Source organism: Mirounga leonina, unplaced genomic scaffold (genome assembly GCF_011800145.1).
Source record: "Mirounga leonina isolate KUSES-001 unplaced genomic scaffold, KU_Mleo_1.0 Mir_166, whole genome shotgun sequence".
NCBI classification, from domain to species: Eukaryota; Metazoa; Chordata; class Mammalia; order Carnivora; family Phocidae; genus Mirounga; species Mirounga leonina.
In genome coordinates this window covers 10,098,614-10,114,818 of record NW_023270418.1, presented here as the reverse complement: position 1 = coordinate 10,114,818, position 16,205 = coordinate 10,098,614, and the positions used below count along the sequence as shown (strand labels likewise).

General features: G+C 43.7%; 1 protein-coding gene across 5 annotated transcripts in view; it reads left to right on the top strand.

Moving 5' to 3' along the window:
- MPPED2 (metallophosphoesterase domain containing 2) overlaps window positions 1–15,427 on the top strand; it is a 172,012-nt gene extending 156,585 nt beyond the window's left edge. For 4 of the 5 annotated variants that reach the window (XM_035012483.1, XM_035012487.1, XM_035012485.1 and 1 more), the window contains exons 5-7: window positions 7,872–7,987; window positions 11,313–11,426; window positions 14,036–15,427. In XM_035012483.1, coding sequence (XP_034868374.1) covers window positions 7,872–7,987; window positions 11,313–11,426; window positions 14,036–14,154 — 349 coding nt within the window. In that variant the 3' untranslated portion in view covers window positions 14,155–15,427. Of the gene's footprint in view, window positions 1–7,871; window positions 7,988–11,312; window positions 12,528–14,035 lie in introns of those variants that run through there. The other variant, XM_035012488.1, reaches the window with a different exon arrangement.
- The last annotated feature ends 778 nt before the right edge of the window (window positions 15,428–16,205 follow it).

The following is a 16,205-nucleotide window of genomic DNA, read 5'->3' as shown; positions in this document are numbered from 1 at the left end:
GTTTGTTTTTTTTCTTGGTTCCTAAAGCAAACTCCGCTTACACCATCTCCTTTCCAGCAGGGGAAAGGAAAATGGGTAGCAGAGGCTTAATTCTGATACTTGTTCCCTTATTCGTTACCGAAAAGGGGTCACAATTGGCGTGTTTGTAAAGACCGCAGGCCTTTGGTTTGTGAAGCCCCTGCTCACAGCTCAGGGGCCTCAGGTGACCCCCTCAGGTGAGATTTGTTCCCATGCTGTCCTCAGCATGCAGACCGCATTATTCACCCCGGCCTGCCCTTTATCAGAACAGTGTGTGTTGGGGCGCCTGGGTGGCTCAGTCGTTAAGCGTCTGCCTTCGGCTCAGGTCATGATCCCAGGGTCCTGGGATCGAGTCCCACATCGGTCTCTCTGCTCGGCGGGAAGCCTGCTTCACCCTCTTCCATTCCCCCCTGCTTGTGTTCCCTCTCTCGCTGTCTCTCTCTCTGTCAAAATAAATAAATAAAATCTTTAAAAAAAAAAAAAGAACAGTGTGTGTTGTCATCCCAGGGCCCTCATAAGGAAAGAGCGCATTACAAAGTCACAGGGAAGAGATGGGACTAGACAGCTGGGGTGAGAGAGAAGCCGGCACTGCCCCTTGGAGGCAGCTGAGCCTGTGGTTTGAGCCAGGCAGGCTTCCCAGGCAGCTGCACAGGGCTGTAAATCTTGCCCCGAAGTTAAGCTGTCCCTCTCTCTCCTAGCCTCGGCAACTGGTGTGTGTGGGTCTCCTCGCTGCACAAGGTGTGACGTTCCTCCACAGGCTAATGCAGAGCATCTTTTTAATTGCACGCAAGGGTACCTTCCAGGCTGCCAAGTGGAGGGACTTGGGAGAGAAGGCTGGCTTCTTCACAAACTCCAGAGCTAAGAAGAGCAAAGGAGGCAAGGAAGGGAGTGGGGCAGGTGCCTGCCTTTCGTCTGGATATTCAGGATGACACATCTGGTACCAGAGAAACTGCTATTTCTAACTGATGGGAAGCTTTGCAGTCAAGGGAGGGCTGAGCTGTCAGGTGAGCTAGAGATCAAGAATTATCATGACAGCTTCATGGCATGTGAAGGGGGCTGTGAAGTGCGGTGTGATTTTAACCAGCGGTGGTTAAATTAGCTTCTGCTGGACCCGGTGTGATGTGCCGTCGAGAAGGGGCCGATGGCGGCTGGGAGAGCCAGGCGTGAGCAAGGTTGCAATCTTGAAGTGTGCCATTTAGAAAAGAAAGTGTATGTGGAAACTGGCCCCTGGCTTCTGAATCTTGCTTCCTGGAGATGCCAGGCTGCAGCGATGGTGTTAATTAGTAGCTTGTCCATGCCGCCAGTGAGCCTCTCCTAGTGCCCTGTTATTAATATTCCGAGGACCCGAAGTCACGCCCTTCCTGGAACTTTCCCAATTTAAGAGCCTGTCAAAATCTAACCACCTGTGAGCCAGCTAAGCAGCCTTGACTAACATTTTGCCCTGTGCTCTTACATTCCACAGGATTGTCTGTGCAAGACTGAGCAAGCGAGCGAGTGAGTGCCTGTTTGAAAAACTTCCACTCAAAAGTGAGCTGAGGAAGTGCCTTTTAATAAGTAATCAGCTGGAGGAAATCAGGCTCTATCTCGCCATCTAGCAATGCTTGCCTATTCATTGGGGACTCTTCAAAAGTCTGGAGCAGGAGGGCCTATTATTTGATGAGCCGAAGCTTGGGAAATTCTAGAAAGAAAAAGTAACATGAGCGACTGTGTGTGTGTGTATGTACCTGTCTGTGTGTATATTGCTAATATATCTTATATATAAATTAAAAGCTGCACATTAACACTCTGTGCCAGTATTCTGCCAAAAGTTTTGCATAAATGATCTGTCTCACTTTACCCACGTAGACAGGTATTTTGTTTCTATTTGAAAAATGAGGAGACCGACAAGCCGGTAGACCTGGGACTTGATTGATCTGTGATTCCGTAATCCATGTTCGTACCTCCTGCCTCCAAAACGAGTGTGGCGAACTTCGACAGAACCTGCAGGTCCTCGCAGCTCTAAGTGGCATGGCCAGCACACCAGCTGTGAGCCCTTGCACTTTCCCCTTCACACCTTCCATGCACAGTCCCAGCGGAGCTCACCGGGCTCCCAAGCCTTAATCTTTGCAGGAGGCACCTAGGAGACTATTTATAACAATCCCGAGTCTTTGGGATGCAGCCTGCCCGGGACCTGTCTGAACATGGGGAATTTGTAGACGTTGACCAGCAAGTACCAGGGCTGTGAACCTGAGTAGCCCCCATCTGAGCAGAACAAGTAGGACCTTCTCTTTTCCAAATCCTGCTTTCCCAGGGTGTGCCCAACCCCCACTGATGTGGGTAGGGGAGTGTAAACAGCCATTCACCTGTCCCAACCTCAGATTTATGGTCCAGCAGTTCCCTTCTGTGAACTGCAAACACAGATGACCTTTGCAGCGATTTCATCTCAACCCACTTCCATATAGAAAACCTGTTTTGTGTTGACATTGTTTGGAACAAGTTCTGCCTACATTAACTCCCTTAGCGCCTGCCCCTGGACTTTCGGCCCCAAGAAGCCAAGTGCCCCTAATTTCGAGAGCTTCCATCCATCTGAGTCTTCGGTCCAATGGCTTCAGGCAGCTGTAGTGCTCCCCTTCCTTCCAGAGTTTTCGAATCCTTCTCTATAAGGGGATGGGTTACCGGTTCTGATTGGCCCACGGGCAATAGGGCGCTTTGTGGGACATTTTCTTACAAGTTGGTTCCCATGTGGTATTTGTTAGTCACAGCTAATTATTAAGTCCTTGGCTGAGGCAATAGACATTGTTCCCCTGGATGCCTCCCCCCACCGCCCCCCCTCACCCCCCATTGCTACAGAACAAAATCCATTGTGGGGCTCTGGAGGTCGACTGTGCACATATTTTCCAGTGAACCCCTGATGGGCTCACTGCTGGGGTTTCATGTTTCAGGTTGAAACTCAACTGGATAAAGCATTATTCATTGATGCTGACACATTTGGTCTCGGCTCTGTGCAGCTATTTCTTCCACACTGGACTCGGTCCCTTATAGGCAATTTAGGCAGTTCATTGAGAGTGATTCACAGTATTTAGAACATTGATAGTCTGCACAGACTTACCGAATGTTAGGATTTCTTGATCACAGAAGGACCATCAAGTGCCGGGCTTTGCTGGCTTTGCTTAGAAGCAGAGGTCAGAAAGGAGGAGGGAGCCGAGTGAGTGAGCAGGTTCAGAGCCCCTTCTTCCCACCCTCCAGCCAGAGCACCCCTGCATGAACCTGCTTTGGGTGTGGGACTCCTGCATGAGATTTCTCCTACAAGCAATCCTGAAATCCAGTAATCAAACCCATGTACTCATTCATTGTTCAGATGAGGAAAGTGGCCCACTGACCATCCCTCTCTTAGCAGAGGTTCACGTGAGTTAGTAAATGGATGCCAGCATAGAATAAGCACACGGGTCTCTTCTGTGTGCCCCTATTTATTACGGCCATGCTGGGATAATTGTGGAACCCGTCACTGGGCTGCTTTTCCCATTGCCTGGCCACTGTCTTGTGGAAAAGGCCTTATCTGGAGGATCTAAAGGAAGAGAAATTATCCCATAAAAGCCATAATAACATCACTGAAGTCACACTCCACTTTTACTAGGAGCCACTTCGATCACACAGTCCCACGGCACCCCCTGAGGTTGTACAGTGCACAGCCTAAGAGACTGTATAGAGCAGCCCTGTTTTTACTCTGTAAGTGTGGGAGTCAAAACCGTCATTGGTCTAGAAGGTTTTAGTTCAGCCTTGTGCAAGGGAGAAACAGAGGCATTGGAGCCAGCAGATCCGTGTTGGAATCCGGGCTCCACTACTTAGCCAATCCTGGGAATATTGACAAGTTACTGGAGATCACTGATCTTCCGCCTTTTTATCTAAAAATAGAGCTGGTAGTACTCAAGGATTGTTAATAATAATTCAAGGATTGTTATGAGTAATTAAGTTTAATAGTCTATGTAAAACCTCTGTGTAAAGCATATCAGGGCCTTGATAAATGTTCCTTTTCTTATAATTTAAATTCTGTCTCAGTCTCATACACATACATACAGGTTTGAGTCAAAATGAAAGCCAGATATTTTTAAAGTTTACCCTTAACTTGGAAACTTCTGGATTTTGTCACAAGCTTAACATTAACCAAATGAAATTTGGGGTCTCCAAAGACAATGAGCTTGTCTTGTTCTTGCAAAGCACTTATAAAACTGAGCACTTCCTGGGCTACTAGGGCTGTGGGCTTCCCGAGAAGACCCTGTGAGAGAAAATTAGAAAGACTGAAAATTGAAGTCTTGTTCCTTTGACTTTGGAATCCCCTGGGATGACCTGGGGGTCCAGAGGCTGACTGCCCACAGACAGACTCTAGCAGCGAAATCAGAGTACCAACTACTCATTGTACCAACTACTTGGGTGTACTTGGGACTCTTTCAAGCCTTCTTTATTTGCCATTTAGACAGAAACCATAGGCCCAGAAGCTTGTTTTCGAAATCTAGGAAAACAGATGTTTTTGCTTATTTTTCTCTCTCTCATGCCAAAATGCTCACTGAGTTTTCACTGGGTTTTGAACTTGCATTTTTTTTTCTTTTTACTTTTAAGACAGATCGTGGAAAGGGGTCACGGTAAAATGAACGGGAAGGATGGGCATCCCAAACTGGGAAAGGTCTCTTTCAGACTCTAATGAAAATGTTTAAGAACCTGAAGATAGGAAGTCCTAGAAGATAAACGCAAGCAAGATGGACTAATTGAGCGCTGAAAGGGCCCAGCTGGCATTACCCCCAGGCCTGTGATGTCTGTGCCTCCCTGGCAGCCCAGGATAAGAAAGCAAGCACTGCCTTTTCCTCCGAGGAAACCCAGAGCACAGCGTCTAGCTGAGCAAGGCAGTGTGGCTGCCAAGATCTGTGCTGATTGATTGCACGTGTGCTTCGTGAGACCGGGCGCCACTTACAGCTCCTGGAGGGTAGAGCCAGCCGGCTCAAACCTGTTAGGGACTGTATTAGTGTCCTGTTCGTTGCTGTAACAAATCACCCCAAGTTTAGTGAACCTATTTATGGTCTTCCAATTGGCTGGTCAGAAGCCTGACATGGGTTTCACTAGGCCAAACTCTGGATGTCAGCGGGGCTCTGTTTGTTTGTTTGTTTGTTTTCCCTGGGGGCTCTGTGGGAGAATTCCTTTTCTTTCCTTAACTTTTCCAGCTTCTGGAGGCTGCCCACGTCCCTTGGCTTCTGTTCCTCCTCCTCCACATGCAAAGCCCAGCAACAGCAGGTTGAGTCCTTCTTACGTTACATCACTCCATTCTCCTCTTCTGCCTCCCTCCTCAGCCTTGGGTGGCCCATGTGATTACCCCCTTGATAATCCAGGATAATCTCCCCCATTTTAAGGTCAGCATGATGAGCTCCCAAACTCCATCATCAGCATCCTTAATTCCTTTTGCCGGGTAGGGTAATATATTCACAGGTTCCAGGGATCAGGACATGGACATCTTTGGGGTGGGAGTGGGTGCAGACATTGTTGCCTACCGTAAGTACAGAGATCATTTTTAAGCTAAATACAACAGTTTTATGTATTAGGACTCTTTATCACTTGTGGAAACAGAACCTAACTCAAGTTAATACAAAGAAAAATATTTTATTAGCTTATACACTTGGAAGGAAATGTGTGATTGGCTTTAGGCACAGCTGGATCCATATGTCCAACAAGATCATCTGGGTACACTTGTTTCTTTGCTTGTTTTCTTTTTTTCTTTTTTTTTTTTTGTAATGGTTTCACCCTCAAGCACAGGCTGTCAGCATGGTGGCTGAGACCAAAGCTCCCAGGCAATTCCAAGCCCACACAAGGATCCCAGGACCCCAGAGAGGAACCCATGGGCTCTTTTTCAGTAGCACCAGCAAAAGCCTGAGGATGACTCCCAGCTTGGTCATATGTACATCCCTAGACCAGTCTCTGTTCAGAGAGATCCTAGAGCAGCGATGAGTCAGCCTTAGCACAGCACATGTACTGAGAGGGGGAGGGAGAGGTTCTCCAAAGAAAATTCAGATGCCATTACCAAAAGAAGGGTGAAAGAGCTGGGCAGGCAGAAACCATGGGTGTCCACTCCACCATCTCATTGCTGGATTTCAGAACCATGCACCTGATCCCAGTTCAGAGCTCATTTGGCTTCAAGCAACAAGACACTCAAACTTAAAATAGAGTACGAGCTCACCCAGAGCAGGTAGGAAGTTAATTCAAGTACTATGTAAGAAGAGGAGTTGTGTGATGGCTAAGAGTATGGGTTTTGGAATCAGATTGTTGGGGTTCATATCCAGTTTGTTGGTTGTGTTTACTTGAACTCTCTGTGCCTCGGTTTCCTCATCTGTAAAATGGAGTTAATACTAGTAGCTACCTCATGAGCTTGTTGTGAAATTTAAATGTGTTAATACAAATAAAGTGTTTAGAATAGTTCCTTGACACGGAGTAAGCCCTCAACAATTAATAGCTTTGAAGTTATTATTGGTATTATAAGTAAGCCCATGAGGATGGCTTAGGAACTTGGACAATAATTCTAGGAACCAGGTCAGATACTTTCTTGGTTTCACTTTTTTAGCTGGGGCCACACAGTCTGTTATCTCTGGAACTTTCTTTCAAGCGCCTCAGTGGGAACTGAGGTTCTCATTTGTGAGATGGATTTTCACATGGTTTTCAGTTGGCCTCCTTTCACCCTGTCCTTACCTATACATACCCCCCACCATTCTGAGTTCTGAGTCTTGAGAGGGTCTGATAGTCTGGCCCGTGACTGGCTTTAAATAAGAGTGACCTCATTTGGTTAGCTGTGATTGACCAGGTTGCCTTGGACACAGGGTCACCTCTCAGTAGGCATGGAAAGTTCAGCTTAGCCAGAAAATTGACCAGCTTGTCTTTTGCATGTATGCACTAGCAAATTGGAGTTTTCCTACAGAAGGGGAAAGAGTCGTTTTCAGAAAATAAAGGTTATAGCTAGATGTTCGGGAGTAGGACAGCACTGGGAACTGCTTTGCTCTGATGTGATTTAGCCAGTAGTATTTGTAGAGAAAAATTGGTTATTCTCATGTTATTATAAATGGTAGACGCATGTTCAGCTCCAATTAGAGGTGCTCACAGGATGGACCAAAACCCCATTCACTTCTGCATGAAGCAGTCAGTCTCAGAAACTCATTCGTGAAGCAGAAGTTTCCAAGAGGGTAGACTGCTTACCTTCCCTGCCAGGAGAGCAGATTCCAGAATGACCCCCCAAATTTTCCTTTTAATGACAGGAGGAAAAGCCCACATTTGCTCTTTGTTCCCTGTCCCCCCTCTCACCTGTCAGAGCCCCTATATTTTTTCAGCGTTCCCAGTCCAGGCTGTTCAGAACATCTCCCTGTACAGGGGTTCACGCTGTGCCTTCAGAGCACTTGCCTTTTCGCCAGGGAGGCTAGTAAGAATCCTTCTGGGGAAGCAGTGTCACAGTGATGGGGAGGAAGGAGTACTGATGGAATTTCTGATCTCTGGGATACTGCAGGAAGGGTGGAAATGCTTTGGATTGGGACTAGACATCTTAGGAAGCATGGAGATTTAGGGGAGAAGACAAAGTATTGTTAAAATTTTGATAGAGGTCTGCTGGGAAAGTCTCCACTGTAAAGACTCTTGTGCCCCTTTCTGGTTGAACAATTCGCCGGCTCCACACTTGCTTTCAAATGTCCTGGTTTTGAAGCAGTCAACAAAAAAGCATCCTGCTGCCAGGGCCAACCATCAAAAAGAGAAAAGAGAGCAATGCAAACCGTGCAGGGAATGTGCGAGAGAGAAATATTGTAGAGCGGAAACGCGGCTCTGCTGGCCTGATACCGTGTGCATTATCTCCCCCAAAGGACCCCGTGGTTTAATGGATGGGGCTTTAACCTGCCCAGAGGTCAGTCTCTGCTGGACAAGTGGAACCTCATCCCTGAGGGCATTGACATACTCATGACCCACGGACCTCCTCTAGGTAAGTGAAGCAAAGGTTGTCCTTTTGTCATAAGAGATGCCTTTTTTCATAATAATAAAACATAACAAATGCTTCAGGGATATAATCGTTTTCCTTCAAAAAATAAAAAGTGAACACAAAAAGAAAAGTCAATGTCTTTAAAAGAAACCAGTATGATAATTAAACTCAGCAGTTCTGCTGGGCTTACAGGTGTTCTTGAAATTAAATTTTTTTATTTAGTTGAGTCAGGGAAAATCAAATGAGTATGGAGTACCACAGTCTTTTGAGCTTGATCATTTATTTTAAGAACTATACTCACTTAGGAGTGAGGGAGGTGGAGTGGGGAATGGAAGGAAGACATAGACATAGACCTCCCAACCAGTGGGCTTGCAAAGGAATGAAATGATGGAAACTTTTGTTTAAAGTAGCTCATTTGGGGTGTTTGGGTGGCACAGTTGGTTAAGCATTTGGCTCTCGGTTTCGGCTCGGGTAGTGGGATTGAGCCCCCCCAATCTCTGCTTGAGATTCTCTCTCCCTCTCCCTCTGTCCCCCTTCTCTTTCTCTCTCTCTCCTCCCCCCAAAGATAAGGTAAAGTAGCTCATTTTCCTTTTCCATAAAGATTTCCTAGGAAATCTTTAAAAGTTTAACACTTGAGCTGATTATAGGAGCAAAGAATCCTTTTTTTTTTTTTTTTTAAAGCTAAGGTGTTAAGTAAGGATTTATGTTGAAAGTTACTTAAAGATACTCATCCTACAGAATCTTTGAACCTACACCCAGTTTAGATCACCCACCAGTGTACTTCAAAGCCATCTTTAGTTATGCAGATTATGGTCCAGAAGATGATTCTTTGACTTATATAATTATCTTTTAATTATTCAAGAACTTGTTATCTCTTTGGCTTAGCCACGGAACATTTTTCAAATGCTCCTATCACCTTGATCCCCATCTGTCTGGTATCTATTACGCCAGGACCCTTCCTGTCCAACAAAGGTGTCCTCAGGACATTCAGATACTTCACTTTCAGTAGGAGAGTTTTCTTTTTCTTCGATTGTGATAAAAAACACAACATGAAATCTGCGCTCCTACTAAATGTCCAAATGTACAGTACTAGCAAAGTTTGGTTTAGAAGAAGGAAGAAAACACTTAATACAAAATAAATTATTCTCACAATTTTCCCCGTGGTTTGGGGTTGTTGTCCATATCACTTCCCTCCTCTGTCAACCTGAAAAATAAAAAAATCTAACACATGTCCCCTACTGTGAATTTAATCCTTGTAAATATTGTTTCCTCCAACCCACTTAGGACTGCTTTCTTTCCTTTACCAAGGCGGTCATCTGCGTTTCACATAGAAACAGCCGAAGGGAGGACCAAGGCATGAGTTATGGTGGTACATTTTAACGATAGGGAGAAGCAAGAGAAGAGGAGCCAACCTTGTTGCAGATAGGGAAATTGTCCAGATTTGCACAAGATCTAGCAATTCCTGACTTTTTCAATACTTTGGAATCACCATCCGCATGCTTTTTTCCCTATTCTATCCTGTCCCATCCCATGTTTTAAAAGATTATACTTACCAACAACATGTATCATCCGTAATTAATTAATTTCCCTATTTTGCAGTTATTAGAGACTAACTCCTGAATTGCTAGCTAAATATTCTGATCAGCGTGAGTTGCCCAGCGAGACCTACAGAGAGAGCATCCCAGCCAACTTGATCCTTGGCCTGAGCAGCCTCCTGGGTACAGACATGATTCCCCTTAGGCTGTTTATTGTAAATAAGACTTGGATATTCTCAGCACAGAAACATCTGCATGACTCAAGTGTTATTTGGAACACAACTTTGAACAGAACAATTGATTCACAGTTTCATCAAGCCACTAATTTTGGTACAGAAGCCAGTGACAGTAGTAATAAGTCTGAATTCTAGCCTCCGAAGAATTCAGACATCCCAGGAACTTTCCATAGGGAGGCTACCGTCCCTCTCTTTGTAGCAAACATGCAGTAATCCAGAGAGTGGCTGTGCATACAGCAAAGTGAGTTCTTCATCAAGGAGTTCCAAAATAAAAGGTCAGGCACGGTGAAGTTGAACCTTAATCAGTGCATTATCGGGGTTCTTGTGAAAATGCTGGATTGGGGTGTGGGATGGAGATTGGCCTTGAATTCTGTCCTGCTGAGAAGGAAAGCCATCTCTCTATAAGACTTTACTATTATGGTAGAAGCAGGATGCCTTCTCAGGTTGATCGTATATGAGTAAGATATTTTCCCCCTTTGAGAAGAACACATTCATGAGGGAATATGCCAATCACTGTGGATTAAGGATTTTTTCCTTTAATTAACAGTTTTGAAATCCCTGGTTGAATTTTTATAGGGCCCCCCTTTTTCATCTGATGTTCTTTCCGGCCACTCCCCCTCCCACACCCCAGGTAACATATTTTTACAGAGATGCTCTATTTTCGTTTCTACAGTTTTGCCAAAGTGGAATAAGCTTGTCTGTCGATTTCTGCCCGATCATTTCTAAATAGTAGAAATCGCCTAATGGAGCTGTGGTATGGATTCCCACTGATGGCGATTTAGCTGTTAGTCCCACGTGCCTTCTTTACACCCATCCTGCTGAGGCATATGGGTTCCATTTCTGACGATAATCATTCAGATACCTGACTTGTGCTATAATTGATGTCAGTCTTTATGGATTTTCTGCATTAAGCATAGAAGTAAGTGGCTTTTACTTTAAAGGTAGTCAATTAGCCCCAGCTTACGGGATGCCACCACGAGGTCACGTTGTTGCCTATTGCTAGAGATGAGACTGCAGGAGGAGCTTGACAATTCCAAGCTTTGGTCAGCAGGAACCACCAAAGGTTAAGAGTTGATGTACCTAAGGAGAGCCAGGTATCTGGTGGCCAGTTTACGGACAGCCTCTCCTAAGCCTGTCTTCTCTGAGCCATCTTAGAAGTAAACTGCTATAAGAAAGATATAATAAAAAAGGAGAAAGTAACTGAATATTCAAAGAAAGAGATATTGCGGGACTGCCGGGAATAAATGTCATTAGGCCCATGAAGATTTGAAACCGGGGCTGCATAAATCAAATCCCTTACAGGAAAAAAAAAAATGTTAATTAACAGGAAGGAAAAAAAAAATGGAAACCAAAAAAAAAAAAAATTTTTTTTCAAGAACCTAAAGAAGACAAAGTGACAAGTGAAAAGTTACTTAAAAGCCATTGTGAGCTTTAATGGAGAGGCTAGGATTACAGATAATGTAATAAACCTTCTGTGAGTTATGGCTTCCTGAAAGTCTAAATGAAACCTTACCTGAAGAAGGAAAATTAAGAGTATTGATTGCATTTTGCCCGTAGGCTTTCGAGACTGGGTTCCAAAGGAGCTTCAAAGAGTGGGCTGCGTGGAGCTTTTAAACACGGTCCAGAGGCGAGTTCGGCCCAAACTCCATGTATTTGGTGGAATCCATGAAGGTAAGACCGGACAAAAGGAGTTCACCAGATATGTCATTAGCCATGATCTCATTCCAGAATGGGGACCTTGGCTACCCTGGGAATGACTGGAGCAACTTTTACCAGTGGTAGAACCCTTATATAAGATGAAGGATTAGGAGAAACACCTGCCTGAAAAGCTGATACAGATTTTATACGGAGCTGCTCTCTTTTAAGCAGAGTGGAGAGAAAGAACCAGGTCTGGTTCACCTTCCAGAAAACCCAGCACTCCTCCAGGCAACTTCTGGAATCTCAGGGCTCTGACGAGGAACGTTTGCTAACCACCACTGTAGAGGAGCCCTGAGGTCAAAAAGGACAATTTTTTTTTCTTTAAGATAGTTAGAAGAAATGGCCTAGATGTTAGACTAAATAACTTCCGTGACCTCTTTCTACCTGTAAATACTGTTTCATATGGAACGCATATGAAGACCAAGGAAGACAAGGCATTCTCTGAAGCAAATAACTTGGGACACGCAGTGAAAGTTACAGAACAGAAGTGGCAGGAACTGCACATTTGCAGGTAGTTGTTTCCTTACTAACCTCAGAAAACCATTTCAGACTTCTCAGAAATCATCGGCGTTCTTAGGTCAGGCTGAGGCTAAACAGAATGATTAAATCTCGCCTTAATGGGAACTGGTCCAGTTGCCTCTAGTTCTGCCTTTCATGCTAAGCTGGAGTCGAGTTCACAGAACTGAAAGCCTCCCAGAAACTTTACGGTTCTAGGTTTTGTCTTTCCTTCCTTTTTTAAGCTAGGGTTTTTAGACAGCTACAAAGCTGTCTTTCAACAGGTCTTCGCTTTTCTGGCCCTGCTGGTCTCTCCCAGTTCTGAGGGTTTGTGTGCCGGGGGTGCCTTTACATAGGCAGCTGCCGTATTTTCTCCAGCTTCTGCTTTCAGCTTGTCCTCTGGAGTCATTTAGGAATCTGCAGGCGAGTTGTTTAGGCCTATGTGTCTGATGAAGCAAAAAAATGAAGTGTGCTTTTCAAAACCCACAAATCTGTTGGCTTCCGGGTTAGGCATGGAATTAAAAGCATATGCATTGAAAATCATCCTACTAATGCCTAAGAAAATTCATCGTGCTCCAAGTGCAGGCGCCAGCCAAGCACATGGAATGCAGGGGTGCAGCTTCCCAAGAGTGGGCATCATCCTACCCTGACTTTGAGCTGTAGTCCCAGAAAAGGGGGCATTTCTCTAAGGCATGATCCAGGATTGGCGCGGGGGTGGGGGATGGGAGCTCATGTCTAACTGGCATTTCTGGGGACAGTTATCAGGCTTGAATTCCTGCAGCATGCCTATGAGTTTGTATTTCATCCGTGTTTTTTGGTTTTTGGTTTTTTTTAATCATTAATTAGCTTTAAACTAGCCAGACAATTGGGGAATTCCACTGATGTCCCAAAATAATAAACTTGCTTAAAAGGCAGGAGATCATATTCAAATAAACTTGTCTCACTTTTATTCACTTAAGACAGCTGAAGAGGGCAGAGAGAGGGCAAATACCAACCTCTTGATGGAGAGAGATAACAAGACTTTATGACCCCAGAACTAAACAGTGCACATTTTAAATGCCTCTTTTCTTTTCTTAAGAGATTTTTCCATTGGCCCTCATTAAGCTCTCCACAGGCTTACTTGGACAAATTTTAGCAAATGGAAAGAGGGAAAAAAACCTCAGTTATTTCTGGAAGTCCTGGTAATTTAATTTTTCACGTGCATATTTTTCTATTCCATAAGAGCCTGAGACCAACACAGAATTACAAACTTCAATGCAGAGACTCTAAGGTAGATATAAGGTATCCAGGGAAATGTGCAAACTTGCAAACATGTTAAAAATTTCAACAAATTAAAAATTATAAAAGGGACATACATACGAAAGACCCAGAAAAACTTCCTTAGCTTCCTTCCAATAGGTCACAAGAGATTTATATACTGCCATGTGGGAAGTGTTTTTGCTCGATCCTGTGGCGGGGTCTCTGCAAATCACTTGGATATTTGATTACTTGACTTATTTGAATGAAAGAGAACTCAGCACCAAAGCCACACAATTAGAGGGAGATAAGATCACATATTGTTAACTTTCATTGAGGCAGTTTAGAGATTATCTCATAGATAAGGAACCTGAGCATCCGCCCCTCCTGAATCCTAGTGCAGTGCTCTTTCCCTCCTCACCTGTCCCAAAGCCCATCTGGGGTTTGGATGTGGGTACCCTGAGGAGTCTCTTACATTACTCTTTCTGTTCCTAGAACTCAGTAATTAATGCAGGGCTTTGAAATGAAAATCATATTTTAAAAAGAGGGAAAAAATGTTTTTTCTTTATTCTCACTAGTAAAGAAATCACAGTCTTTCCCTGACAAATCTAATGCTTAAATAAGGAAAAAATGAATCACTTTTCTTTGAAGTAGAGGATTCTCCCTTTAAAGAAAACAGAATGTAATTGGAAGGCAGCTTCTGAAAGCTGTTATCATCTGGGGAGGCTTCATTGAATCTTATCTCACTGCCCACTGGCAAAGATTTTTTTGGTTTTCCTTGCCTGACAGCTCAGCACTGAGTCACTGTCATTTGTATATATTGCAGTAAGCATGACACTCTGTCTCCACAGGTTACGGCATTATGACCGACGGTTATACAACGTACATCAATGCCTCAACGTGTACAGTCAGCTTTCAGCCGACCAACCCTCCAATTATATTTGACCTTCCAAACCCACAGGGTTCCTGAAGCTCTAAAAGTCCAATTGGAATGTGAGGGAAGGTCTATAAACTGCCATTTTTCTAATTACAAACTTACATTCTCTTACTTGTTTATTTCCAAATCCTGTGAGTTCTTTTTGTAAATTACTGGAACACAAATGTCGCTAGAGGTTGTGCTTCTTCTTTATTATTATTTTTTTTAATGGGGCGTCCATTCGGAATGAAAGGAGCATTGTGAATTTGTAAAATGACTTCCGTTTTCTCAAAGGCCACGCCATTGTAAATTGTTAGTATTCGCCAAAGGACAGCCAAGCTTTCTTTTTAAAAGGTGATGAAAGTCTTATTTTAATATGCTTTAAGCTGGAAGAAAAAGGAAAAAAAAAAAGAGAGAGAAACAGGTAGGTAGTGTTTTAAAAACCACCCAGATTTGCACAACTGTTTAAGAGTATTGTTTGAAGTATTTTATTTTTTGATGTTTTGTTGTTGTTGTTGTTGTTTTCTTGGTAACCCTTCTTTTTTGCAGACTTGGCCTGGATTTATAGCAATCTTTTCAGCAAAAGTAGGCGTGGAAAAGACTTCTCTTCACACTCTCACTATAAAGAAAGCTGCGTCCAGGGAAGAAAATGGCCCTCGTTCAAAGGATGGCTTAGCTAGTGAGATCCATATTGTGGTTATACAAGGTCTCATTGTTTGTTTCTTTTAAATTATTTTAGCTTTAAAAATATGGAAATGGAATCTGTCAAGAGCAGGTATTTCATGCAGTTAAAAGAACAGTTGAGCGCACAGACTCCTTTTCAGTATGGGTTTATATATATATAAATATTTTTTGTGTATTATGGCTAAGTTAGGAGTTTAATATTGCCAAGGACAACTGCGAAGGAATGCTTTATAGCAGGGCATCAGAAGTCCGAAGGGGCTGACACATTTTCTCAGAACTCAAGGTCTCAAAGAGCTTGAGTTAAGTCTAGGTACAATTACAGGCATGTACAGACTTAAGTGGATGCAATGGAAGGTAACTAAAATGAGGCTTAGTCGTCCTTTATATTTAAATACCCTGAATTGTCTTCTTACTTCCTCTCCCTCCCCCCATTTTGCACTGTGTGTCGATGCAATCTTCGCTAGCACAAAATATTGTCGCTAATAGTCATTTCTGTTTTCCCATTGTAAATGCTGTTGAGCTTTATTCTATTTTATGTTATCTTGTTAATGAAATTTAGGAAAGCAGTTGTTTCTTTTAAATTTATTGTGATATTCTATATCTAGCGGCCTTTATATGCAAATAAAATTGCAAGATTTTTAAATCTGTCCTGTTTGGAGGGTTGGCTGGTAGGATGGTGGTTTTAGTCCTGGGGAAGGAGGGGGTTTATTCATATGCAACATTAGTACTGCCTTCCAGAAGAATTAGAATAAGTGATTTTTTTTCCTGATTTTCAATAAATTTTTATTACCCATCATTCACAGGCTGGCAGGTAGATCGATAAGGCACTCAGTCTACTCTTTCCTTACATCACACTGTCATCTATCTTGCCGTGGGTTTCAGAGGGTGGATATTTCGTCTTGGCCATTGTAATTTCTATAGGAAGGGTCACCGTGCAGTGGAGGCTGCAGATGCTATCGTGGCTGTGTGCTTGGTGGTGAGAGGGTGAACCAGTGGGTAAGAGAGTAACCACTACTCAGTGTCATTTGTCCCCAGGAGCGGTCACTGTCACCCCCTTGCTGTTCTTTCTTTATGTCCATCACTAAAATGTTATGGCAGCCAGCACTCAACAGGCGGCGGTGCGGTGTGGTAAACTAAGTAATGTCTTTTTTATATTCTCTGGAACAGCCATTGAAGAAAAACAGCATGATCTTGAAACTGCAGTGTAGCCCAAAAGTCTACATTCCAGTGCCCCTTGGATTGTATTCTGGCAGATTTTCCTTTCCTCCTTCTCTTGTGGACTCTTGGTGTAACTGATGAAAAGAATTCTTGATTTCAGTACCCACTGGGTAGAGAGAATGTTTTAGGCCAGAAGTCCAGCTCAGACTCACGTGTAACCATCTTAGTTGTTAATATTGATTAAGCGTCTTGGCTGCCACCCA